The 24,246-nt window shown below is 44.6% G+C and overlaps 1 protein-coding gene across 1 annotated transcript in view; it reads right to left on the bottom strand.

The window, feature by feature from the left end:
* Positions 1 to 6,156: 6,156 nt before the first annotated feature.
* The window catches only part of CPLX1 (complexin 1), a 155,047-nt gene continuing 136,957 nt past the window's right edge, over positions 6,157 to 24,246 (bottom strand). The window contains exon 4 of the mRNA XM_035097459.3: positions 6,157 to 9,439. Coding sequence (XP_034953350.1) covers positions 9,242 to 9,439 — 198 coding nt within the window. The 3' untranslated portion in view covers positions 6,157 to 9,241. The remainder of the gene's footprint in view (positions 9,440 to 24,246) is intronic.

Below are 24,246 nucleotides of genomic sequence, written 5' to 3' on the forward strand. Positions count from 1 at the left end.
CCTCATTCTTTTCATGCAATGATTCTGGAGGATCGTAAGCACTCCTCAGTACAACGCCGCACAAAAATAATCTGGATTTATTCAGATATATAGAATCATGGCAAGATGTTGCTGCCTCAACTTCTAAGTAGTTTTAGTTTTATTTATTGGTTGACATCTGCCTGTCTCAGGAGACAATGGAGGAGTGCTCCTTTGGGAGTGAAGTCAATCTGTTGGAAGGTTACAGCCCCTTTTTATTTATACAGGGTGTTGAATTGCAGTGATTATTGCAGTGAAAAACACAGTTATTTCATTGCAATTTGTTTTTGGACTTGTGTATCAACATTGGTTTTGCACACAGAGAAGGCTATAAATAATAAATTGTTTTCATTTGTTGTTTTTTATGAACAAAATCGCCGTTTTGCCATCTTTTATTATCGTGTACTTCATGCATGCTGTTACAACACAAAGGAAGAAAACAATACTAAGGAACTGAAGGAATTCAAAGCTCTGGCCAGCTCTGCATGCTGTTTTTTTGTTTTTGTTTTACTCTTTAAATTATTGCATTTTTATGGTGTTTTTGAAATTGTGTGTTTTAACTGTTTTATTCTGAACGCCACTCTGTGTTTCATTGGAAACTGAAGTACAAGGTATAATCATATGCTGAAGGATGAGGTACAGTATAATACTATACCATACCATGGTTGCTTAGCTGGGTAGCGACTCTCTCATCTGTACGGCTTCTGTGTCTGCCTGTCTTTCTGCTTCTGGAAACGCTGGAAGCAGGGGTGGGGTGAATAGTCTCCCTCCTCTTCTGTTGGGAGCTTAAAGGTAAAGGTAAAGGGACCCCTGACCGTTAGGTCCAGTTGTGACCGACTCTAGGGTTGCGCGCTCATCTCACATTATTGGCCGAGGGAGCCGGCGTATAGCTTCCAGGTCATGTGGCCAGCATGACAAAGCCGCTTCTGGCAAACCAGAGCAGCACATGGAAACGCCGTTTACCTTCCCTCTGTAGTGGTTCCTATTTATCTACTTGCATTTTGACGTGCTTTCGAACTGCTAGGTTGGCAGGAGCTGGGACCAAGCAACGGGGGCTCACCCCGTCACAGGGATTCGAACCGCCGACCTTCTGATCAGCAAGCCCTAGGCTCAGTGGTTTAACCACAGCGCCACCTGGGTCCCCTTGTTAGGAGCTTATCTCCCTGCTATTGCATTCCCCAGTGTTCCGATCCAGTCTAGCCCCTGACACTGTCCTAATGTGTCCCCACAGCGCTGACCTCTCACCCCATGCCCTACCTATTCTCCCTCCCGGTAAGCAGCAGTGATGCCGCTACCAAGAGGCCACCCCTCCCACCGACTGCTGCTGCATTTCATTGCTTTCTATAGGTTGCACATTTGAATGCCCACCTCCACCCATATTTGGATGTAGCCAGATATGTTGTTAATACAGTGGGACCTCGACTTACGAGCTATTCGACATCCGACACTTTCGAGTTACGAGCGGAAAAAGTGGCCGCCCGCTTACGATTTTTCCGACATCTGTTCGCGGCTAGATGTGGTTTCCTTGACTTATGAGTTTTTAGATGCGGTTTCCTCGACTTACGAATTTTTCCATTTCCAGTGCATTCCTATGGGAAACTCGACTTACGAAGTTTTCGACCTATGAGTGGGCATTTGGAACGGATTAAATTCGTAAGTCGAGGTCCCACTGTATGTCTCAGTTTTAACATCTCTACAGCTAGACAGTGATGTTAGGGTACAGGTAAAAAATGCAACGTATGAATGAAACAAAGACGTATTTGCTCCTGTCCTGTAGGTAGAGCATGAGACTCTTAATCTTAGGGTTGCGGGTTTGAGCCCCACATTGGGTGGGAGATTCCTGCATTGCAGAATGTTGCACTAGACGACCCTCGTGGTCCCTTCCAACTCTACAGATCTATGATTCTATAACAGCATCCCTTTCCAGAAACAGCCGAAGACATTTTTTTGTTCTGACAAGCTTTCCCAACTGGATAAATAGGTCTCCGCCATGGGGCATTTCCATTTATTGTTTCGCTGTTCATTTGCTGTTATTTTCTGTGCTGTTTAAACCTCTTTTTAAAATAGTTGTTTCTATGATACCACGTACATCACCTTGAGACACATATGTGGAAGGTGATTAATTGATTAATAAAAATAATACCATGGCTGTTTGGATACACAGGCATTGTAGAAATACATTCACCAGAGAGCTGGGATCGGCTGCAGTTTTCTATAAAGTGTGTCCTTGGTTGGAAACCCACATTTTGAATCATGGGATGTGTGGCGAGTCCTATATTCTTAGTTCCAAATAGGAATTCCGCAGGAAGGCATGGGGGGGGGGGAGAGAAGGGATGAAATCACTTTTATTATTACCATTTGTTTGTTTGTTTGTTGTTGTTGTTTATTGGCTGTGATTCCATTTGAAAAGAACATTGTACCATTGAACCCACATCATGCAGGAAAAGGTAGCAGGCAGATTACAAACAGAATTTACATTCACAAAGTCTCTACTTGAAGTCACCTTCTGGCTGCTTTCGAAGGTGCTGCATGCATCCTGAAGAGGAAAAAAAGAGCATTTTTTTGTTCGTTTCGTTTCACTTATTAGAAAATGCCCATCTAGTTAGTGTTCTGCGCTTTTTTTATTATTAGTATTAGTATTACGCGAGTGTGAAAACAAGCATTGTTTAAAAAGACATTTACTGAAAGATGTTGCTGACTGAGCACATATAACCGGAATCTTGGTTAACACAGAATAAAACGGATACAGGTTAACGGGTTCAGAGAGATACATAGGACATTACATTCAGATCACAACAATGGAATTCCTAACAACAATTGGTTCTAAGAACCTGTTCGATTGATGTACTGAACATCACTGGTATGTTGAAGGACTGGGCAGATGGAAACTAAGCTAACATATTGTACCGGAAACATAGACAGAGAAATGCCGGAGTGATTTAGCACACAATGCAAGTTTGTTCGTTGGTTTGTTTAAAACACAGAATAGCATTCATAATGAGTATTGCAGTCTGATTTCATATGGCTTTCTCTAAAGATATATGCATGAAGCTCAATGCCAAACTCACTCGTAATCACCTGGCTTCCCCCGAAAGTGAAGGCCTTTTGATTAATGCTGCTTTAATTTATTGATTGCTTAAAAATAAAACAGAAAGGCTTTGGGAGAGGGAGGTGAACAAAATGCAGAAATGGGGAACTGCTCAAACTTTCCATATCAATGCAAACTATTTTTTTTCTTAAGGAAAAAAAAACCCATATACCTGAGATTGAACATATATTGTGATTGAATTCTTTTTTAAAATAATAATAATAATAATAAAAAGGCTGTGGAAGGAGGAAGAGATATTCAGACCCCAAGCAAAGAATCACACTTCTCTTTGGTGTTGGTTTATGCACATCAAGTTGCCGAGTGCTAGGTGTTAGTGTTTTGTTAGTGGTCCTCAACTCCATAGATACCAGAAGCAAAGAACTGAGGGGTTGTGCCGACATTTCATTTCATTTCAGGGAAGTGCCCATTGTGACTGTGTTGACAGCAGTTTAGGCACTTTGGAGGCCAGGGACCTTAAAGTTGTAGAGCACTGCTCCAGGCCATTGATTCAGGGCCAATCTGGTCAGCCAGACCAGGTGGCAAGAGTTCTTCTTGGAATGTACCAGTTCATATTTCAACAGGTGATGGGAGAATCTCATTTCTGAATACTCCCCCATCTGAAAAAAATAGAAAAATTAAATCCTTGCATGCTGAAAAGCAGCACATCAAGAAGATTGTCTGGCTAGATCCTTTCTGCCTAGAGTGCTAGGTTTGGATGTGCAAGGGCTTTCCCCTAATGTTAGAGAACATTCATAACTTTGAGAAGCTACCTGCTGCCTGAAATGGAACAAGCCAGGAAAAAAATACTACTATACGATTCCAGTGAGCATGTAGATGGGTTTCAAGCCCATTTATAGAAACATCGTTTGAGAGAAACTCACTCGCTCTGCTTTTCTGAGTTGTACACCAGCAGAATAGCATGTCTACCTCTATTCCTAGAAAAATAAAATATTTAAATGCATGTCTCTGTTAATGGGCCAGAATCAGGAGTACACCTCATATAGAACTATTTCTGTTTCTTCATGTTTATAGCTGCAGTTTGAACCCCACTAAACCTGGAGTAGCAAACCCAATTGCATGGGGTTTACTTTTGAGTAGATATGGTTAATATTGCAGCCTTAATCTCCTATTTCAGCCACAGTCAAGCAGATACATATGGCCAGCAGGCAGAATGGAAGCTGCAAAGCTGGCTGTAAGGTAAATCAGTTGCTCAACTGCTCTTCTCAAGGTGGAACAATGCTGACTGAAAACAGATTGGTATTTCTTGGATCAGCCAGACAAAAGCATTGCTGTGGACAGAACCAGCTGGAAGGCATACTGAGCGAATTCACCATTCAGCAAGGGCAGATTTTGTGTGAACTGGTCCTTAATAGGGAAAACATTCCCTAAACGGTTGTAGATAGACAATACCGTACACTGGTTCATGATTGACTTGGAAGAATAAAGATTCCTTTGCCCAAACAGCCAGAGGCTCAGTCACTATGAGAGCTTGAATAAGAGCACACCCCACATTTACAGATTCTAATAGGTATAACAGGAATCACTTTTCTCCAGAGAACCCTGGGAATCTCAGTTCTGTGAGTAGGGTTAGTGGAAGCGAAGGAAGCACTATCAAGGAATGTTCATCACCTTTACCAGACTTCATTTCCCAGGATTCTTTGGAGGAAACCGGATCAGTGACATTGGTACATGCCAATAGAAAGCTCACATTCATGCTATAGATGGGGTTTCGGAAACCTGCGGCCTCAACTTGAAACCTGGCTTTTGCAAAAGAAAGTGGTAGGACATCTCATCAGCCTTATGCTGGCATGGAGGGGTGAGTAAGACGATACATTGAGGGAATGCAGACACCCTAAATCTCATTACCAGTTCACTGAAAATGAAAAGTTTGCCTCAGGATTCATGACAAGCCCACTTTCCTCTCATAAGGTTATCTGGTGGGGCTTTCCTTCTGACTGGAAACGCTGGCCACCAGAAACAGTGTTCTCAGTTTGGAACTCCTGACCCAGAGGCCACATTCAACCTGCTCCCTTATTGCTTTAAGAAGATGGCAGAGAAGCAAACGCTTTCAGAGGTCGTTTGTGGCCCTCTGAAGACCATAGCTGTCAACTTTCAGATTTGAAAATAAGGGATCAGCAGCAGCCTCACCTGTCCCAGGGACAGTCTACGGCAGGCATCCCCAAACTTCAGCCCTGCAGATGTTTTGGACTACAATTCCAATCATCCCTGACCACTAGTCCTGTTAGCTAGGGAGTTGTAGGCCAAAACATCTGGAGGGCTGCAGTTTGGGGGTGCCTGGTCTATGGTATATCTAACAATCCAGGATAGCAGCTGGAAATGGTGCTGGAATAAGGGAATTTCCAGCAAAAAAAGGGAGGGTTGACAGCTATGGTGAAGACCAGGAAGGTTAGATGTATTATATTTGTATCTGCTGTTGGTTGTTCTCTTATTCTCTATAATTGTAGATTTTTAAAAAATTAAAATAATGAAAGTATAAGTTTGTTTTGTAAGGGTTTCAATATGACATAAACCACCTCTCTTTGAACCTTAGATGGGGCATATGTTTTATAAATGCAAAAATTGTGACCTTACTCCCAAGCTGCTGGGGTTCAAGGGAAAACATACCTAGTATTATCTGTGGAAATATGAAGATAAGGTTATTGTTGTTTTCAAAAAAAATATCAAAATTCTAAACTGGATTAAGCAATGTGCTCTAAGTCAGATTTTTAAACATTGATCTAGATGGGGCTTCAGAACGGAGTTGTTCTGCCTAGATATAGCATATCCTTAAAATGGTTTTTCTGGCATTATGGATATATAATGATAGTCACCGCTTTGGAAATTAATCTGTCTTTGTACAACAGGTATGGCCAATATGCCAAACTAGAACACAGCAAAGCAATGAATAACACCCCACCCCTGACACCTCACACCTTAGGATGCTGGGTGCTAATCAATATTATTTTTAAAACATACACACATTCAATATGGCTGCTCATTTCATCAGCTGGTCTTGCCATTGTCTGGCGAAACTGACTCAGTGCTTGGCTGATTTCCAACTGAGCTTTTATTCTGGGGCCAATGCAGATTTGGCCATTCAGACTACAAGAACACTTCCTTGGGAAACTTTCAATAATAGGACTGAGCTTCACAAATTGCAGGTTCACATTATGTATCTGTTGTTAGATTGGAATACAGGTGGGGAATTTGAATATTTAAAGGCATTTGCTGGCTCAACCCCTGTTGCTCAATCCTCACCCCCTCTACCCATAAGCACTGGACTCCCTGTGTGTTTCTAAATCATGGGTGGGAACCGATATGTGAACAGCTAAACTCCTGCTCCAGACCTTCAGCCCCAATGCATGTAGAAGCAGCCCTTTGGAAATGTGACAGTGAGGGTGGGGCCAGCGAGGGCAACACCCATTATTCTGGTGGGCCGTAATGCCAGAAGATTTCTATTCAACCATTCAGGTTGGAAGTCAATGTTGGACTTTCACAAACATTCCATCTGCAGAAGCATATCAGCTTGCACAATCGAATGATCCTCTTCCCGCTGTGTGTCATTCTGGGGGTTCTCCTTACACCATCCCAGACAATTTAGGGGGCATGGAAAGTACACACGGGGAGGAGAGGGGGGAATCCTCGATGCACAAGTTGAAGCCCCTATCAGTCTCCCACTTCCCTGGTTACCAGAAGTGGTATAGATAGACCAGAGACAAACAGGTTTTTCACATGGTCCTGCTGATTCCGGGATCAGCTCCGATTCCGGAATCAGACTGGGGAATGTTGCACACAGAAAACAATGAACACTGCGTTCCACCACACTAGCAAGGTAACCTCAGTTCTGGCACTGGGGCAGAATTAATGCTGGTGTGCAGAAGCTGATCTCCAAAGTATCTAGAACGCAAAGAGTATCTAGAAAGCCGAAGCACCAAAAGAGAATCTTGCTGCACCTGCTTAACACTTTTGGCTCATCTAGCTCCATATCGCCTTCTTGGCTAAGCAACAGCTATCCCAGATCTCAAACAGAAACAACCCCCCCCATCTCTCTGGGATTTCTTACCTTCATGGTATTGCTATTGCTACAGGTGAAAAAGTTGGCCATTGTCATTGGACATAGGCTCATACCCATTTATTTTCTGAAGGGGGTACGAAGCAGGATGCCTATCACAAGCCAATACAAAGCAGAGAAGCCTCATATCTACCGGTACCTTTTAATAATTGTTTAAGTGACAAATACCCACCAATTTGGAGCAGGTTTGCTTCTAAATGAACAACAGGGTGGAATATTGTAGTGTCCACTTCCCCCACTCCCAGTCTCTCTGTGAGTAAAGCATTAGAGGTGCACTTCCATTTTTTAAGACCTTGGAAATTCAGTGAAGGGACCCCCTGTATCTCCAAGGAAGCACGGTTCCCTTAGCCCTCCCTGTCTGGCCATGAAAAACAACTTGAGGGCTCTAACAGTGAGTTGATTGGATAGTGCAGACTATCCAAGTGTCTCCAAACAAGCTGGAGACTTTATAGATTAGAGGAAATGTACTGGCAGACATGTGTTAAGCTAGAAAGGGAAGGCAGCACATTGCAAGCCAAAACTGCTGTTCTATATGCACTTACCTGGGAGTAAGTTTCACCATACTTAAAGTGCCTTCATTGGAGAGTTTTAAGCAGAGGTTGGATGGCCATCTGCTATGGATGCTTTAGTTGCGAGTCCTGCATTGCAGGGCGTTGGATTAGATGACCCTCAAGATCACTTCCAACTCCGCAATTCTCTGATATTGTGTTTTACTTCTGACAGGCATACATAGGATTGTGCTGTCAAGAAAATTCCTTGCTAGCATCCTATTATGGCTGTTTCCAAGGCTATGAGACCTTTGCCTAGAAGATTCTGAGGCACGTAGATGCTTTCTTATAAAGTGCAGCTGGATTCAGCTCTTCCACTCCTCTGACATCTGGGCTGGAATTACAGGCAGTGAATGGTCCAGTTTTGACATTATCTCTTATCAGTGATGAGGAATAATGGGAATAGCAGAAAACAAACACGTGTTTCCATTTAAACTGGGCTGGAGACACCCTAGAAGGGCAGGGCTTTGATGAATATCCCCCCCATTTCCATTTTTGGGCCAAAAGTAGTGATTTGTGGAGACTGAAATATTTGTTCCAAAGCAGTGATTGTGAATATATTCATGGCCCTCGTTGTTTTGACACTGGCCATTGTTCCCTTAGCTGCTCTGCTTATCTGCCACTTCCACCTGCCTCTATCGCCTTCTGGGGTTAGTCACGTTGGTCACTGGGACAATGCCCTATTGCTATGTAGCCAATCAACCTTGGCATTTTGGTGGCATCACTGAGGACAAGTCTAAGAGAGGAATGTTGCTTAGATTAATCATGTATGTGATCCCAGCCAATCAAGCATCACACAGGGAACATGGCAATATTACTACATTAGGCAGCGGATCAGTTTTGTCTATGTGGTGATGTCGCTGAGGGCAAACCAAGTCAGCTGGAAGAGAGAAGAAGGGTGGGCAATGTTACTGGACAGGCGAAGAATTTCACAGGCATTGGCCCGCCCCCATCACCCAAAAGAGGAAGGTGGTTCTTTTTTTTATATATACTATCCAAAAAGAGTGAGTACTTTCAACTTAGACCTATAAAGGGGCATCCTAATGGGTGCCTTGATTCTCTGTTAGTTACAAATTTGGTAAAAGAGTGGTGTGTGTGTGTGTGTGTGTGCCACCTATCATTCACTATGGGTGAACCCTCCCTCTTGCTGGGAGACAAAAACGAGCATGCTGTAGTCCCTTTTCTCTGCTTAATGTACACCTGCCTCTGTTTAACATACGCAGAACTATGGCTTTATAAGAATAAAAAGTTGTGTAGACTGCAGCTCATTCATCTTTACATCCACTTGGAGGCATCGACTAGATGTGAATATGTACAAATTAAGGAATGGATGGGAGAGGGAGGAGGGTGTGGGTCGGGGTGGGGCTTGAGTAAATGGCAAGGGGCTGGAGCGGTGGGTGGGTGGGTGGATGGGGAGAGGTTGCGTGATGTGTGGCAAAGTATAAATTCCCCATTTGGTCAATGGGAAATCCATTTCCTTTACTGTCCACGGACAGACTGGCAGTCTGTAGCCATTTACTTCTTGAACATGTCCTGGAGGGGACCAGGCAGGTATTTGATAACGGTGTCTAGAATGCTCTCATCTTCCTCCTCGTCCTCGTCGCCACAGCCAGGGGGGATGGCCTTCTTTGGACGTGTCAGGCTCCCTTCGGCATTGGCTTCCAGAGCAGCCTGGGCTTCTGCTTCCCTTTCTTCCTTCTTCTTTATTCCGTACTGCATCAGGGAATTGGGGGGGGGGGAATTGTAGGGAAGTAGAGAGAGGGAGAGAAGGAAGGAAAAAAACACAATTTTGTCACTCTCGCAGCTAACACCGGGAATTAAAGCAGGAGAGGATGCCGTACCGAATGTTAATATTTGCTTCTTGCAAAGATCTCATCTCTGCCGTGGCCTGTTGGTGGTCAATACTGCTGAGCCTTTAAATCAAACAGCCTCTTTAAAATGTCAGGCCAGCCTTGAATGACAAAGCTGAGGAAAGAGGCATGACCCCTAAAAATCAAGGAACATTATATAAAGAAACAAATCCTTCTTAATCCCCTGCTCGGTTGCACAAAAGTTGAATACAGAAGACAAAAAAAAAAAAAAAAAGCCCCAAACCCAACTGGTAATTTACAGAGTGGATTTTCAACCATATGGAATGCTTCTCTGTGGCTGTTCTGGGGAAGAATTATTCATTACACTCTCTCCAAGTTGCCTTGGGTATATGAATGTCTGAAGGGCTGTCATGAAGAAGGTGGAGCAGACTTGCCCTCTGTCACTTCAGAGGGAAGGACTATGGCAAGAAATAAGCTACATTTTAGGAGAGCTGTTCCGACAGGAAGAGCAGTTTGATGTAGAACGGGCAGCCTTGGGGAGGCAGAGAGCTTTTTGTTCACCAGAGGTACTCGTCCATCATCTGTCAGGGATGCTGTAGGTACATGGCATAGGGAATTGGGTTGGATTTGCCCAAGATACCTTCAAACTCTAAAATTTAACCTTCACCAACCTGGTCCCCTCCAGATGTGTTGAACTATGACTCCTACAAGCCCCGTGCTGGGTGGAGCTGATGAGAGCTGTGTTCCAAAACATCTGGAAGGCACTAGGTTGGCAAAGACTGCTATACTGTAGTTCTGATGTCTACCAGCTCCATCTGGTATGCAGGCTGAGACCCCACCTACCTGCAGACTGTCTTGCCAGAGTGGCGCATGCTCTAGTTATCTCCTGCTTGGACTACTGCAACATGCTCTATGTGGGGCTACCTTTGAAGGTGACCCAGAAACTACAACTAATCCAGAATGCGGCAGCTAGACTGGTGACTGGGAGTGGCTGCCAAGACCATATAACACGAGTCCTGAAAGACCGACGTTGGCTCCCAGTAGGTTTCCAAGCACAATTCAAAGTGTTGGTGCTGACCTTTAAAGCCCTAAATGGCCTCGGCCCTGTATACCTGAAGGAGCGTCTCAACCCCCATCGTTCAGCCTGGACACTGAGGTCCAGCTCCAAGGGCCTTCTGGCGGTTCCCTCACTGTGAGAATTGAGGTTCCAGGGAACCAGGAAGAGGACCTTCTCAGTAGTGGCACCCGCCCTGTGGAACGCCCTCCCATCAGATGTCAAGGAAATAAACAGCTACAGTATCTGACTTTTAGAAGACATTTGAAGGCAGCCCTGTTTAGGGAAGTTTTTAATGTTTGATGTTTTATCGTGTTTTTAATATTCTGTTGGGAGCCACCCAGCGTGGCTGGGGGAACCCAGCCAGATGGGTGGTGAATAAATAAATTGTTGTTGTTGTTGTTGTTGTTGTTGTTGTTGTTGTTGTTGTTGTTGTTGTTGTTGTATGACAGCGTTGGGTGGTATAATCAAAGTTTGACAATTATGCTAGATTTTAACTTTGGGTATGAGCAGTTGAGAATTTCCAGTCCTGTTTGAGCCCACAGCTAGGGGTGGGAAAGACTCCCTGTTTGAAACCTTGGAGAGCTAGTGCAGACAATACGAATGCAGATGGACCAATGGTCTGACTTTGCAGCTTCCTGTGTTCTTATGTAACAGCTTCTGTACTTTCATCATTATATAAAAAGGGAAATGCTGTAGGGTATGTTTAGTCTGGAAAAGAGACTGAGAGGAGATTTGAAAGCCATCTTCAAATATCTCAAGGACTGTCACAAGGAAGATGGAGCAAGCTTGTTCTTTACTGCTCCAGAGGGTAGGACCCAAACCAATGGGTTCAAGTTACAAGAAAGGAGATTCCAACTAAACGTCAGGAAGAACTTTCTGACAGTAAGAATCATAGAATCGTAGAGTTGGAAGAGACCACAAGGGCCATCCAGTCCAACCCCCTGCCGAGCAGGAAACACCATCAAAGCATTCTTGACATATGCCTGTCAAGCCTCTGCTTAAAGACCTCCAAAGAAGGAGACTCCACCACACTCCTTGGTAGCAAATTCCACTGCCGAACAGCTCTTACTGTCAGGAAGTTCTTCCTAATGTTTAGGAGCTGTGCAACAGAGGAACGGACTCCCTAGCTGTTCAACAGAGTTCTTTCTAATGTTTAAGAGCTGTTCAACAGAGGAACGGACTCCCTAGGAAGGTGGTGGACTCTCCTTCCTTGGAGGTTTTTAAGAAGAGGTTAAATGGCCATCTGTCATGGATGCTTTACTTGAGATTCCTACATTGCAAGGGGTTGGACTAGATTACCGCAAGGTTCCCTTCCAACTCTACAATCTATGATTCTATGTAGCTGTTGCATAATAAAAAGTTGGCATATTTTTTTAAAAGGACTCCCTTGAAATAAATAATCTAGCTTTAAAAAAATGAAATCAGTTAGCAATCCAGATCCCTTTGGCTCAGATTTACGTGAAAATCTATGGCTTGGGAAATAACCTGCTTTTGGCCACTCCAAGCCATTTCAATTATGCTGAATTAAGAAGGCACTTCATGAGCGAAAGGGCACAGAGGGTGTCAGATTATCTCCTGCAAAAGAACTCATCCATCTGATCCAAAAGTAATTGCTTTGTCTGAATGATCCCCACCTTTCCGTTCACTTTTGCATTCTAATTAAGCCACGTGCTGGAATCAAGATGAAATTCAATATACATGATTCGCGGGATAACTGGTATGGACAAACTCTCCACAAAAGCTAGCAAAACACTTGACGGAAACGAGCAGCTTCAAAAAGAAAAAAAAGAAAATTACATGGGATTTACAAAGGGCTCAAAGGATTATCCTGGGACAAACTCTTCAGTGTTTCCCCTGGACTGACTATTGTAAGCTGCAGGTGCTCTTTTGACAGCTAGTCTGCTGAAACTCCCTCCCGCATTAATGTGACCAGCGAAGTGTCAATAACTCAGCTCCACTTTTTCATAAACTCCACTGGGGAACAAGCTACACTCAACTTGGCTCCAGTTCCTCTGAGACCCGTCTGTGTTCCTCCTCCACGAGAGCTATGGATGGTGGCAACATGAGAGTGGGCCTTTTCTGCTGTGGCCCCCCATTTGTAGAATGCTCTCCCCAGGGAGGTCTGGCTGGTGCCTTCACAATATCACTTTAGGTGCCAGGAGAAAACATTCCTTTTCAACCAGGCCTTTGGCTGCTTGACATTCGATGCCCTTTTAAATGTATTGTGACAGGGGGCTTATACGTTTATATCTATTTTTATTTTTATTATGTACAGTCATACCTCGGTTTAAATACGCCTCGGTTTGAGTATTTCAGTTTAAGTACTCCGCGGACCCGTCTGGAACAGATTAATCCACTTTCCATTACTTTCAATGGGAAAGTTCGCTTCAGGTTAAGTAGGCTTCAGTTTAAGTACTCCACAGACCGTCTGGAACGGATTAATCCACTCTCCATTACTTTCAATGGGAAAGTTCGCTTCAGTTTAAGTACTCCATGGACCGTCTGGAACGGATTAATCCACTTTCCATTACTTTCAATGGGAAAGTTCGCTTCAGGTTAAGTACACTTCAGATTAAGTACAGACTTCCGGAGCCAATTGTTTTTGTAAACCGAGGTACCACTGTATTTTGCATTCTTTATTTGTAATTTTACATTGTGAACCACCTTGAGATCTGCAGAAAAGGGTGGTATACCATTATTTATTATTATTATTATTATTATTATTATTATTATTATTATTATTATTACAGTGGCACCTCAGTTTAAGTACACAATTGGTTCCGGAAGTCTGTACTTAACCTGAAGCATACTTAACCTGAAGCAAACTTTCCCATTGAAAGAAATGGAAAGTGGATTAATCCATTCCAGATGGGTCCACGGAGTACTCAAACTAAAACGTACTTAACCCAAGGTATGACTGTAATTGGTTCCGGAAGTCTGTACTTACCCTGAAGTGTACTTAACCTGAAGCGAACTTTCGCATTGAAAGTAATGGAAAGTGGATTAATCTGTTCCAGACGGGTCCGTGGAGTACTTAAACTGAAAGTACTCAAACCGAAGCGTAATTAAACCGAGGTATGACTGTATTATAACCAAGAGGAGTGCCAGAACAGCTCCACTGGTGAGTTTGCATCACTCTGTGATTCTTCTTCATCATCATCATCATTTTATTTGCACCCTGCCCATCTAACTGGGCTGCCAATAAACTCCTTGCTAATTAATAAACATTTTCCTACCATTTTCTTTTTCTGTTCTTTTTAATCCCTCCCTTGTTTCAGGCAGAGCAGTTGAGGGCGGTGGAGACTGGTTCACGTTTTGAGCTGCTGAATCACAGAAAGCTGCAAACTCACCAGTGGAGCTGTTCTGGCACTCCTCCGGTGCCGTCCTCCCCATGGCCTCTCCTACCCTCTTCTCCTTCCTGGTAAGCAGCAAGCGACTCCGTCGTTGGGAAAGCAATGTTGGTAAAGTGCTTATTGAGTTGTGCCAGAAATAACCAAATCAGGCCCAGCATGCCCTGCACAGCTGTCAACCTTCCTTTTTTGTGTGGGAAATTCCCTTATTCCAACACCGTTTCCTGCTGCTATCCCGGATTGTTAGATATCCCGTAGACTGTCCCCGGTACAGGTGAAGCTGCTGATCCCTTATTTTCAAATCCGAAAGTTGACAGCTATGATGCCCTGCCTTTTCCCAACTCTCTGGCCAGGCCCTCTGAGCCCCCATTCTCATTTGGACCCCCAGTGGTCACCATCCTTGACCTGGCATAAGGCTCACAGGATTACCCAGGGGCAAGGCTACAATAGGTCAACAACCAAGTGGCTGTATGGCTCTGAGTACATTACAGTGTTGCCAAGGGGTAAGCCCACCAATGTGGGGGTCAGTGTAGGCACAGCTGAGCAAGAGGGACCAGTGACCTGACTCGGTTTAAGGCAGCTCATACGTTCCTATGAGAAGAAATTATTCTGTTTTGCTATTTTGGTTCATTTTCCCAGCCCTCCTTGCTTTTCTTCCACCATCCAAATGACCCTAACCTGTTCCCTGCTAAGGTCTTCCTACTGTGATTCCAGATTTTGGCAAACCACGCGGGTATTGTTGGGACTTGAAATAAATTGACACTGCCAGCTGGATGTCAGTGCTGACCTTTAGCGCCACATGCCCTGGAACACAAATGCTCACTGGCATATGGGGATGTTTAAAGGGGTGGGGAGGTGATTGACATTGGAAAAGGGAGCTCTTCCAAGAAGAAATTCATCTTTCATCGATAATCAGCTGGCATCAGCTACCCCAAATAAAGGGAGCAGGGAAGCCACACCTTAGTTGCTCTGTTTTGATTGCAATTTGATATGTATTGTATAACCAACTGGAGCACTTTTCATTTGTAGCTACATTTTGTGCACTTCCTCTGACGATATGGCTTTCCTTTGCAGGAGTGTACACATGCAAGAGCTGTACACCGATTCCTAAAATCTGATTCCTGGGCCTGATTTGTAATTCTGGATTAGACCTGATTCAGACCAGACCAATCTGAATGTCATCTGGTCTGCTCCAGATAACAATAATAATTTGGAAATCTGTTTGATTTGCATTGGGAAACCAAAATGACCATACCTTTCTTGTTTTCTCACATAGAGCTACCAAATCTGCATGCATGCTAGTCCCTACAAAATTGTAGACAGGAAGCTCCAGGATTGTTGTAGTTTTGAAAAAAGAGAGACTGTACTGCGCTGATGTTTGTAATAGTACAAAATATTTGTGCTGCTTGTACACTTGACTGTATACATTGTACTCAAAGGACTCCCACCCTCACAACAAAGTTCTAATAAAGAAAGACACCTTAAACAGAACACAGCTGTAAACAAACCTTGTCTAAAAACTAGAGCCAAAACTGGGGGAGGGGGATACTAAGACACAGACAGCAAATGTTTAAAAAAGAATCGGACGATTGGGAAAGGGTGGAAAACATTCAAACTGTGAAGGAAGCAAATCACAACAGGGGGCCGGTCCACTGTCCCTCAGACCTTGTGGGGGGCCGGACTATATTTTGAAAAAAAATATGAACGAATTCCTATGCCCCACAAATAAGCCAGAGATGCATTTTAAATAAAAGGACACATTCTACTCATGTAAAAACACCAGACTGGTCCCACAAATAAGCCAGAGATGCATTTTAAATAAAAGGACACATTCTACTCATGTAAAAACATGCTGATTCCCGGACCATCCACGGGCCGGATTTAGAAGGTGATTGGGTCACATTCGGCCCCCGGGCCTTAGTTTGGGGACCCCTGCATTAAGACTTCAGCATCCCTCCCCCCAAGCACTGCAAATGGAGATTGATTGAGCCCTGCAGCTCTCAATAAGCAAAGTCCATCTCTCCTTCTCTCCTCCCACCCTGGAGTTTGCCATATATGGTGCTGTAATTAATAACTGCAACAGTTTGGAGACTGGCTTTCTGAGAGACAGTTTTGAGCAACAGATCCACTATGTAGCAATTGGCAGCTGCTTCAGCAAGGTGCAAGTTAGCCTGAATCAGTTCAGGATTCAGCCAGATCCAATGCACAGCCCTAATACATGCAAGCTGAGAACCTGAGCAGCAGTGGTCAGTCATATTACTGCTGCTTACAAGGAGGTAGAGGCGGGGAGGGAATGAGGGAGCAAGGAGGTTGGCACAGTGCAAACACACCTGAGGAGCAAATCTGGTGTTCCTGTGGGTGTGTCTGCACCAGACCAACCTCCCTGCCACATCCCCCCTCTACCTCATGCTCAGAAGCAGCAACACTACTCTCCAGAGGTCAGGTGAACAACAGCACTCCACCATGCCATGTGTTACTGCCTTACAGTATAGTTGTAATAGCTGCAGCAATACAGTATAAGGTTTGGGAAGCACTCAGGACACTTGAGAGTGCTGTGCCTCTTGAATGAATTTGCCTGAATTCCTTCCAAACATATTCAGAGAAAACCACCAAATAGCTACTTCCTGCCCTCACATATGGCAGTCTCACACCCCATTAAAAATGGAGTTAATAAGGAGCAAGGCTTCCGGGTCAGAAAGCATGCCCTCTATGCAGGTCTCGAGCCTGGAAACCTTTCTTTGAAATGGATCACTGCTCTGCCAGCCCTCTCCCTCTCTTTTTGGAACAAATCCCCATGATTCAGTCAGAAGCTCTTGAAAATCAGCCTATTCATTTCAGAACAACAACTTTCAGCAGCCTGGGTACATAATATTGTTGGCTTCTCAAGTATAATTAAGCGCATTTTGTTTTCGGCATTCTTCTCCTCTCCATCCTGTGGATCCCTTTCACCTCGCCTGCAGTTTGGAGGACAATTCTGACAAATCCAGCTGTCTCTGTGTATTCCCCCACCCACCCACCCCCCAAATATCACGGAGTATGCTACAGCTTGCATTTTTCAGTGTGCATCATGAATATTTATTCGTTTCTCAAACACACTTCAAAGTTCTTTATCACGCCTTAGGGAATCTGCAGCATGGCCGGCTCAGGAGGGAGGGAGGGCTGGGCATTTGCCAGGTCTCCAAGACCAGCAAAGAGCCCATTGCCTCAGGGGGATAAGCAAATGTGTCAGCTTCAGTTTCTCTCCATTTCCCATTTCTCCAGCCATAAATTCAACCCCACACATTTCTGCACCGCATTACCATTTCCTTCAAAACCCCCACAAGTAATTGTCTGCATTTCGGTGCAAATTTCTCCTGATATCACAGGCTGATTTGGGCGAGCGCAAGCGGTTTGGTCGCACTGGGTGCAGAGCCTCGGGGGCACCGCAGGGGGGCCCACAATTATTATGTAGAATGAAAGGTGAGGGGTGGGGTGTGGGGAATTTGGCATTGCACAGGGCATTGCTGAAATTTGAGACCCCATGATCTGCCATTGCTTAACATACGCATTTTTCATGCAATCTTGCTTTTTATACACCAGCATCACCCTTTGGCTAATTCAAATATAGCTCATTGTATAGCATGATTAATATTGTTTTGCATCAAAGGGTCTAGACTTTCAAAACCATTCTCCATAATTCATCCTAATCCCCTGGCAGTCAAACCAACAGAGTTCAGTGGGTACTTCCAAGTACTGTATGGATGCAAGGGACAGCAACTTCTGGAGTTGACCTGCATTGCATACTGGCATGGAGGGGAGATTGAACTATTATTTTAATTTATTTTTATTTTATCAGAGGCAGTGCTGGCCACAGGTTTTTGAAGACCCTTGGGCAAGACATCCTCAGTGACCGTTGGCTATACTGGCTTGAGCTGTAGGGAGTTGTTGTCCAACAACATATGGAAAGCACTGGGCTTGGGAAGCTTGCAGGAACCTGTCACTGGCAAGGGGATGTGCTTTTGCAACAATTGAAAGCTTGAGGGGAAATCACCCCTTGCACTGATGAGCTCAAGTATAGTTGATCTTGTTTCTGTCTCCTTTCCTTGCCTTGGTATAGATAGGACTCCTCCCTACTTTCATAAAAAGGATCTCTGCCATAGTCCTCAGCCTTCCCCATTTCACTGCTCTTCTCCCTTGGCCTCCACTCCATTCCAGCATCTCCTCGGACCACCAGAACTCACCTTCCCTTCTATTTTGGGTACAAGGAGTCCCACTCATGGACAGATAGCATTATTTTGCTCTCATCAACCACACCACTCATAAGGGTTGATCGCTGCTGCTTCCTTGTGGCTCAAGGTCATAACATCATCAGGCACTTGCTGAGACACCCACTTCAACAGGGGACTCCACTACTGGTAATAGAGCCCCCTGGACCTGTTGTTGCTTCCCTTGCCATTGCCACCTCCTTTGTCCCCTCTGGCTGAGAGGGAGGGAGGGAGTACCAGAAAGGAGATGCAGGTGGCGCTGTGGTCTAAACCACTGAGCCTCTTTGGCTTGCCGATCAGCAGGTTGGCAGTTTGAATCCCCACGATGGGGTGAGCTCCCGTTGCTCTGACCCAGTTTCTGCCAGCCTAGCAGTTCGAAAGCACACCAGTGCCAGTAGATAAATAGGTACCACTGTGGTGGGAAAGTAAACAGGGTTTCCGTGTGCTCTGGTTTCCGTCATGGTGTTCCATTGCACCAGAAGCAGTTTAGCTATGCTGGCCACATGACCCGGAAAGCTGCCTGTGGACAAACGCCAGCTCCCTTGGCCTGAAAGCGAGATGAGCGCCGCAACCCCATAGTCGTCCTTGACTAGACTTAACCGTCTAGGGGTCCTTTACCTTTAACTTTTTTTACCATTTGTAGAGAAGGATGTAGAAATATTATGATGATGCTTTAAGTCTTAACTTATAAAGACATGGGAAGGGCATTGAAAGAGAGAGAACTCCTTGGAGGGAATTGTGCCTGAGTTTTGCTTCCCTCCCCAGAAACACTAGGCCACGCTAAGGTCATTAGGCGTGATATTGCTTCAGTACAATTAAGCACCAAGCATGCGCCATTAATTTACATTAGGCACTTGGCAGTATGCTGTTCACCAGGTGTGAAGAGCTCAATTCCCCTTCTCATAAGCTCATTCATTATCTTCTTCATTATCGTGGGAGATCACTTTGCTCCAAGAATGCTGCCATAAGGACCCATATGGATTGCCCTGGTGGTAGAATGGGGATGAGTCAATAGATTTGCCATCCTGCCTGAGCCATGAGGCTGAGGCACTGAAGCAGGAAATGAAACACACTCTCTTGCCCCCCTAAGTGTGGGAGGGAGAGGAAAGGACTAATATGCAGCCTTTGAAGCGCTAAAAAGAAATTAACTCTTTACTTGTTCTATGTATTTCATCATGCCAAAAGACTTCACTGATGGACGGCTATGCTAAATAACCTCCCATTTTCTGGCATTCGTGTTCCAAGTAGAACATCCAATGCTGTCTGACAAATCACTGGGAATATACCGTATATCTTGCCAAATTATTTTGATGTTGCTTGGGAATGCCTTTGTCCCCTCCCCCACCCAGTTTTGACTTCTCAGCACCATTTTTCTTTACTCTCACTGATCACGGCCTCATTTGCCCACTCTTCAACTCAACTGACTGCAGCAACCCACATTATTTTGTGTACAAGCCTCCATCACATTGTACACAGCATCACAACATCCCTGGCAAAATCATTCTGCCTGCCACTTCCAACGGGGAGCAAGGCCAGGGTGTGCCCATGACACCAAGGACAGTGACGGCAAATGTGTTTTCAGCAGGAGCACCACCCCTACCCCCACCCCGACAAAACCCTTTCAACACTCACAGAAAAGAACGCAAAATTAGGCACATAGTTTCAACTGCGCTCTCCACTGATCACGGATGATTTCTCTCAGGCAAGGGGTCAAAGTCAGAACAATTTCACAAGCCGAATCACACATTTTCATTTGCGTGCAGGTTCAGCCGAGTGATTCAAACTCTGTGTCTATTTAAAATGTCATGGGACAGGACACATCGATATTAATACACCTTTGCATGCTCTAAACTTGGTTTCAGATTATCTGAGCATTACTGAGGATGGAAGGGGTGGTGAAGATCCAGTGACATATGAACTTCCACTTCCTAAGGCTGAGGGGGTGGTCTGACCAGGAAGGAGACACAGCTTTTTCAGCCTGGTTTTTATTTCCAGGTGTGTGTCTCTGTTTTGCTTTTTTATATTTTCTCTTCCATTGACATTGGCTGGAGGGGAAACTGCTATCCCCACTCCAGGGCTGGTGCGTTAATTTATCTATTACTCATTTGTGGCATCCCCTACTGGGGAGCAATTTATTTGCATGCGTAGACCCTTTAACCACCCCCTAAATAAATTCAGACAAGACAAGACTCAAATTTTTGGTTTGGTTTTTGGCAGAATTTAGGCCACAACTTTCTTGATTACAATCAAGTGAGTGGTTGCATAGTCTCTGGTTCGACTAGCTCCCTGCACCCTTGCAGGCAGCGCTGACCCAGGGCACACCATAGGTCAGCCTTGGGTGAACACCCGGCACAGTGGAAAGCGGGGTCAAGCCAGTCCACCAGCCAGATGTCCCCCTGGACTCAGGCTCAGGGCACAACCCCTCTCAGGGTTGACCAACCAAAGAGTCCCTGGATTCCTTTAATGGAATACCCATCACATAGGGTTGCCTAGAGCGCTCTGCCACCCCATCACCTGAACCAGAGCCTATCCACAACCTTACAAGTTGTGACGATTTGCTACACAGCAGGCGAAACCCAAATGGCACCAGCCAATCAGCCAAGTGGGGAAAATTCCTGCCATGCCCCTGTCCCAATGACAGATCACACACAATGGCATAGCAAGGTCAAGCGTGCAAGCCCTAAATATCGGGAGAGGTGGCCGGGTGTTCTGATGCACTGGCCCAAAAGAGGAAGCTCTGGGACATGTGCACGGGCTTATATAGAGGTCCCTCAATAGACTTTAGCTGGCATCCCGTTGGTCTAATTGCACCCAGCATCGAGGGACCTCCTATAGGGTATTGTGGCCATCCAAATGTTCCCACCCACAACACAGGGTTTGGTTGCCAGGTCACACCGCAACATGTGCCCTCTTGTTAGGGAGGACCTGATTTACCCATGATTCCCTGGAGCCTGCAGCAGGTGAGCCCACTGATGTAAGAGGGAGCCCACTCTCCATTCCTATTCTGAACAGAGGACAGCTGCAAATAACTTCTCTGTATGAATGACAGTTATAGTGGCTTTTTCATTGATGGAGTGGCTGTCAATGGTGGGGGAATCATGTCCACCCCATTTCATGGTTCTGTGTCTTTTATGCTCTTTTTGATGTGGCAACCATTTTATATTATGCCCTCCAAGGCAGCCATTTTGAGACTGACACCCATGCCGCTTTTTCAAAATTCCTAATGTGCCCACTGTCCCAAAAAGTTTGCCAGTCCTTGCTCTGGGTAAAGGGTGCGTTCTCCTGGTTCCCACTTATTATCTCACAAGGACTTCCAAGAAAAATTATTAAGCCTGGCTATCTGTGGTCTCTTTTCAGGCTACTGAGGGTGAAGATGCCGTGGACAGTGGGAGAGATATGGCACCCCTAGAGCCACTGGGCCAGGAAGAATCTGCCTCTTCATTCTGAAAACATTGGTCAGGCCTGCTTTAACAGGAGATACTTTGTGGCAATAAAAACCAGCTAAATCCTAGCATTTGGTGAAACGAAAAGAGATTCTTCCAAGTTTCTGAAGCCTTGTAACAGTAGCTGCAGCTCCAAGCACTGTTTATGCAAGATTTTATTGCACACACAGAGAAGAAATCTACTTGGATGCCAATTCAAATGTAAAACGGACGTAACTGTTGATGCAAGGAAGGAGATATCTCACCGCTCATTGCCATGAAGAGAACCTTAGCTGTCATTATTCCAGAGAACTGAGCCCTACAATATCAGACCACAGGTGTGTAAATAACTAAAGCTACCATATATCTCAGCCTTGTCAGCCTGCTGCAGTAAAGGAAATGGAGTTTTTAGTACAGCGCAAGAAACCAATAAAAAATTATGGTGGGAAATAAAAAGAAGTTCCAAACAAATATAAAAGGGTGTACCTTCAAAGTTAGGCTCCCTGTCTGCTGGGGATATGATGGAGTTTTTACCCAGTATGGGTGACAGATTATAAAAGACTTTTCAGAAAATCAAGGGGCATATTGTACTGATTGTTAGACTAGAGCTCTTTGCTGTGAGTCTATTAACATGGGTAGGTGCTCCAGCTTGCATCACAAATAGGAGGATTGGCATTCCTACTCAAGGGCAGGTGCCGCTACCTGCTATTTCAAGGAAGACCTTAAAAGCGGCCATCATCTTTTCGGAGATTGTTCCTGTACCTTGAGCAGCTTTGTAGTAAAGCTAGCTACACTTCACTGAGGTGCCATCTCTCCTGAGATGAAACTCAGAAATTGGAGTCCATACAGACAGCACCGCCAGCTTGAGGTACGTATCAACAGCTGTTGCAGTCATGCATAGAGACTTAGGCATAGGCATGGTGTGATGGCTGATGAGAAGCTGAGATGTTGCTGCTGCAACATCAAGCACCACTCATACCATAAGCTCTTCTCCATCAAATTCGGACCCTGAGTTGTCATCTCAGTGGCGAGGACCTGGACCTGGCTGCTGAGATGGATCCTGACCACCTCCACCTCCCTATAGGCAACTTTGACAGGTGAATGGGGCTGCCCACCTGTCAATCATCTGACATCATTAAAATCTCAGGTGGCTAGTTCAAAGGGGCTTGCTGATTGGCTGTGACGGTGTGCCTTCAAAGGGGATTGCTGTCAGGGTGCTGACAGGGAACCCTGCTTTGTCCATTTGCAGACCTGATTTGGATTCAAACGGCAGCTGCAAATGGACGTTTTCCCCTCTGCAAATCTGTATGCAGAGGAAAAATGTCCATTTGCAGGCTCAGTTTGCATACAAGCCATACTTGCAAATGGACAAAATCAAAGGGGCTCACTGTTAGCCTCTTTGAGCCTCCGGTTGGAGTGTCTTCAAAGGAGCTCTCTGTCGAATGCCAGTCAGCAAGACCAGTCAAGGATGTTGGCTGCCTATGGCCTAAAGTGTACTTTAGGTTCCGAAGATGAGGCATCTGTTAGAGAAAAATTGCCTTAACTGAAATTCAGAGTAAATTTGCATGAAGAACCATTTGAGAAATTTTGAGGCACACCCAAACAGATTTAGTAAGACCTGCAAATACCTTAACGAGATTTGGGGGGGGGGCGGCAGAGAGGGAAGAAACTTTTCAGCATTTTTTCCAGATGGACAGAAGTAGTTAGATCACAGAGTTTATACAAGCAATTTGTCTGTGTGGTGATTATTGTTTTAGGACAGGGAATAAAAAGGGTGGCCCTCTTATTTGTCATTCCATATCTTAAGTTGTTGTATCACTATTACTTACGTACTTACTTACTTACTTACTTACGTACTTCCTACATATATGCCAAAATGTTTTCTAAGTGGTTTACAAGTATAAAATCACTACATATTTAAAAGACACAATAACAAATCCCCCGGGGCCTTAAAACATCCTTTATTAAAATCGACAATGAAAGCATTTGAAACAATAAAATTGGAAATTTAGTTCAGGGCAATGCTTGCCTTTACTACTACTACTACTACTACTACTACTACTACTACTACAACAACTACTACTTATATGGCCAGTGGCATTGTTTTCATCAATTTAATTCACCTTATGTGAATTTGCAGGTGTATTTTTCCTTCGGATAGTCAGGGCGAGGGTCTAACAGGCTAGTTCACATCCAACAAGCTATTATTTGGTTCTCTGGAAGATGCTCCATTTCATAATTGCATGTCAATGTTATCTCACAAGCCATCAGCTGCAGGAGCTCAGAGGATGTGTAGCGGTTTTCAAAAAAGTTGGGCAGAAATTGTATTTTGTTTGCTGTTCCTGTTGGTGTTTGGAAAAATGGATTTTGATTGAGATCTCACTGCCTCAGCATTTCCACAAGTATGTGAATTGCTGTTGAGTACAGACTGCCGTTGCAGCCATGCAGCTGTTAGCAATTGTGGAAAGTTACTGAGAAAGGCATCACTTTAAATTACAAACTCTAGAAAATGAGCATTGGCTTTTTGGCTAATTGAGTTAATTGAATGCCCTCTGCACCGCATTTCCCAGATTGTCCAGTGGCTTTCTTTTGCGGAAATTGTAACAGTGCTTGGCATTCTTGAAATACCCTTCCAA

This window comes from Zootoca vivipara, chromosome 15 (assembly GCF_965207765.1).
Source record: "Zootoca vivipara chromosome 15, rZooViv2.hap1.1, whole genome shotgun sequence".
Taxonomy (NCBI): Eukaryota; Metazoa; Chordata; class Lepidosauria; order Squamata; family Lacertidae; genus Zootoca; species Zootoca vivipara.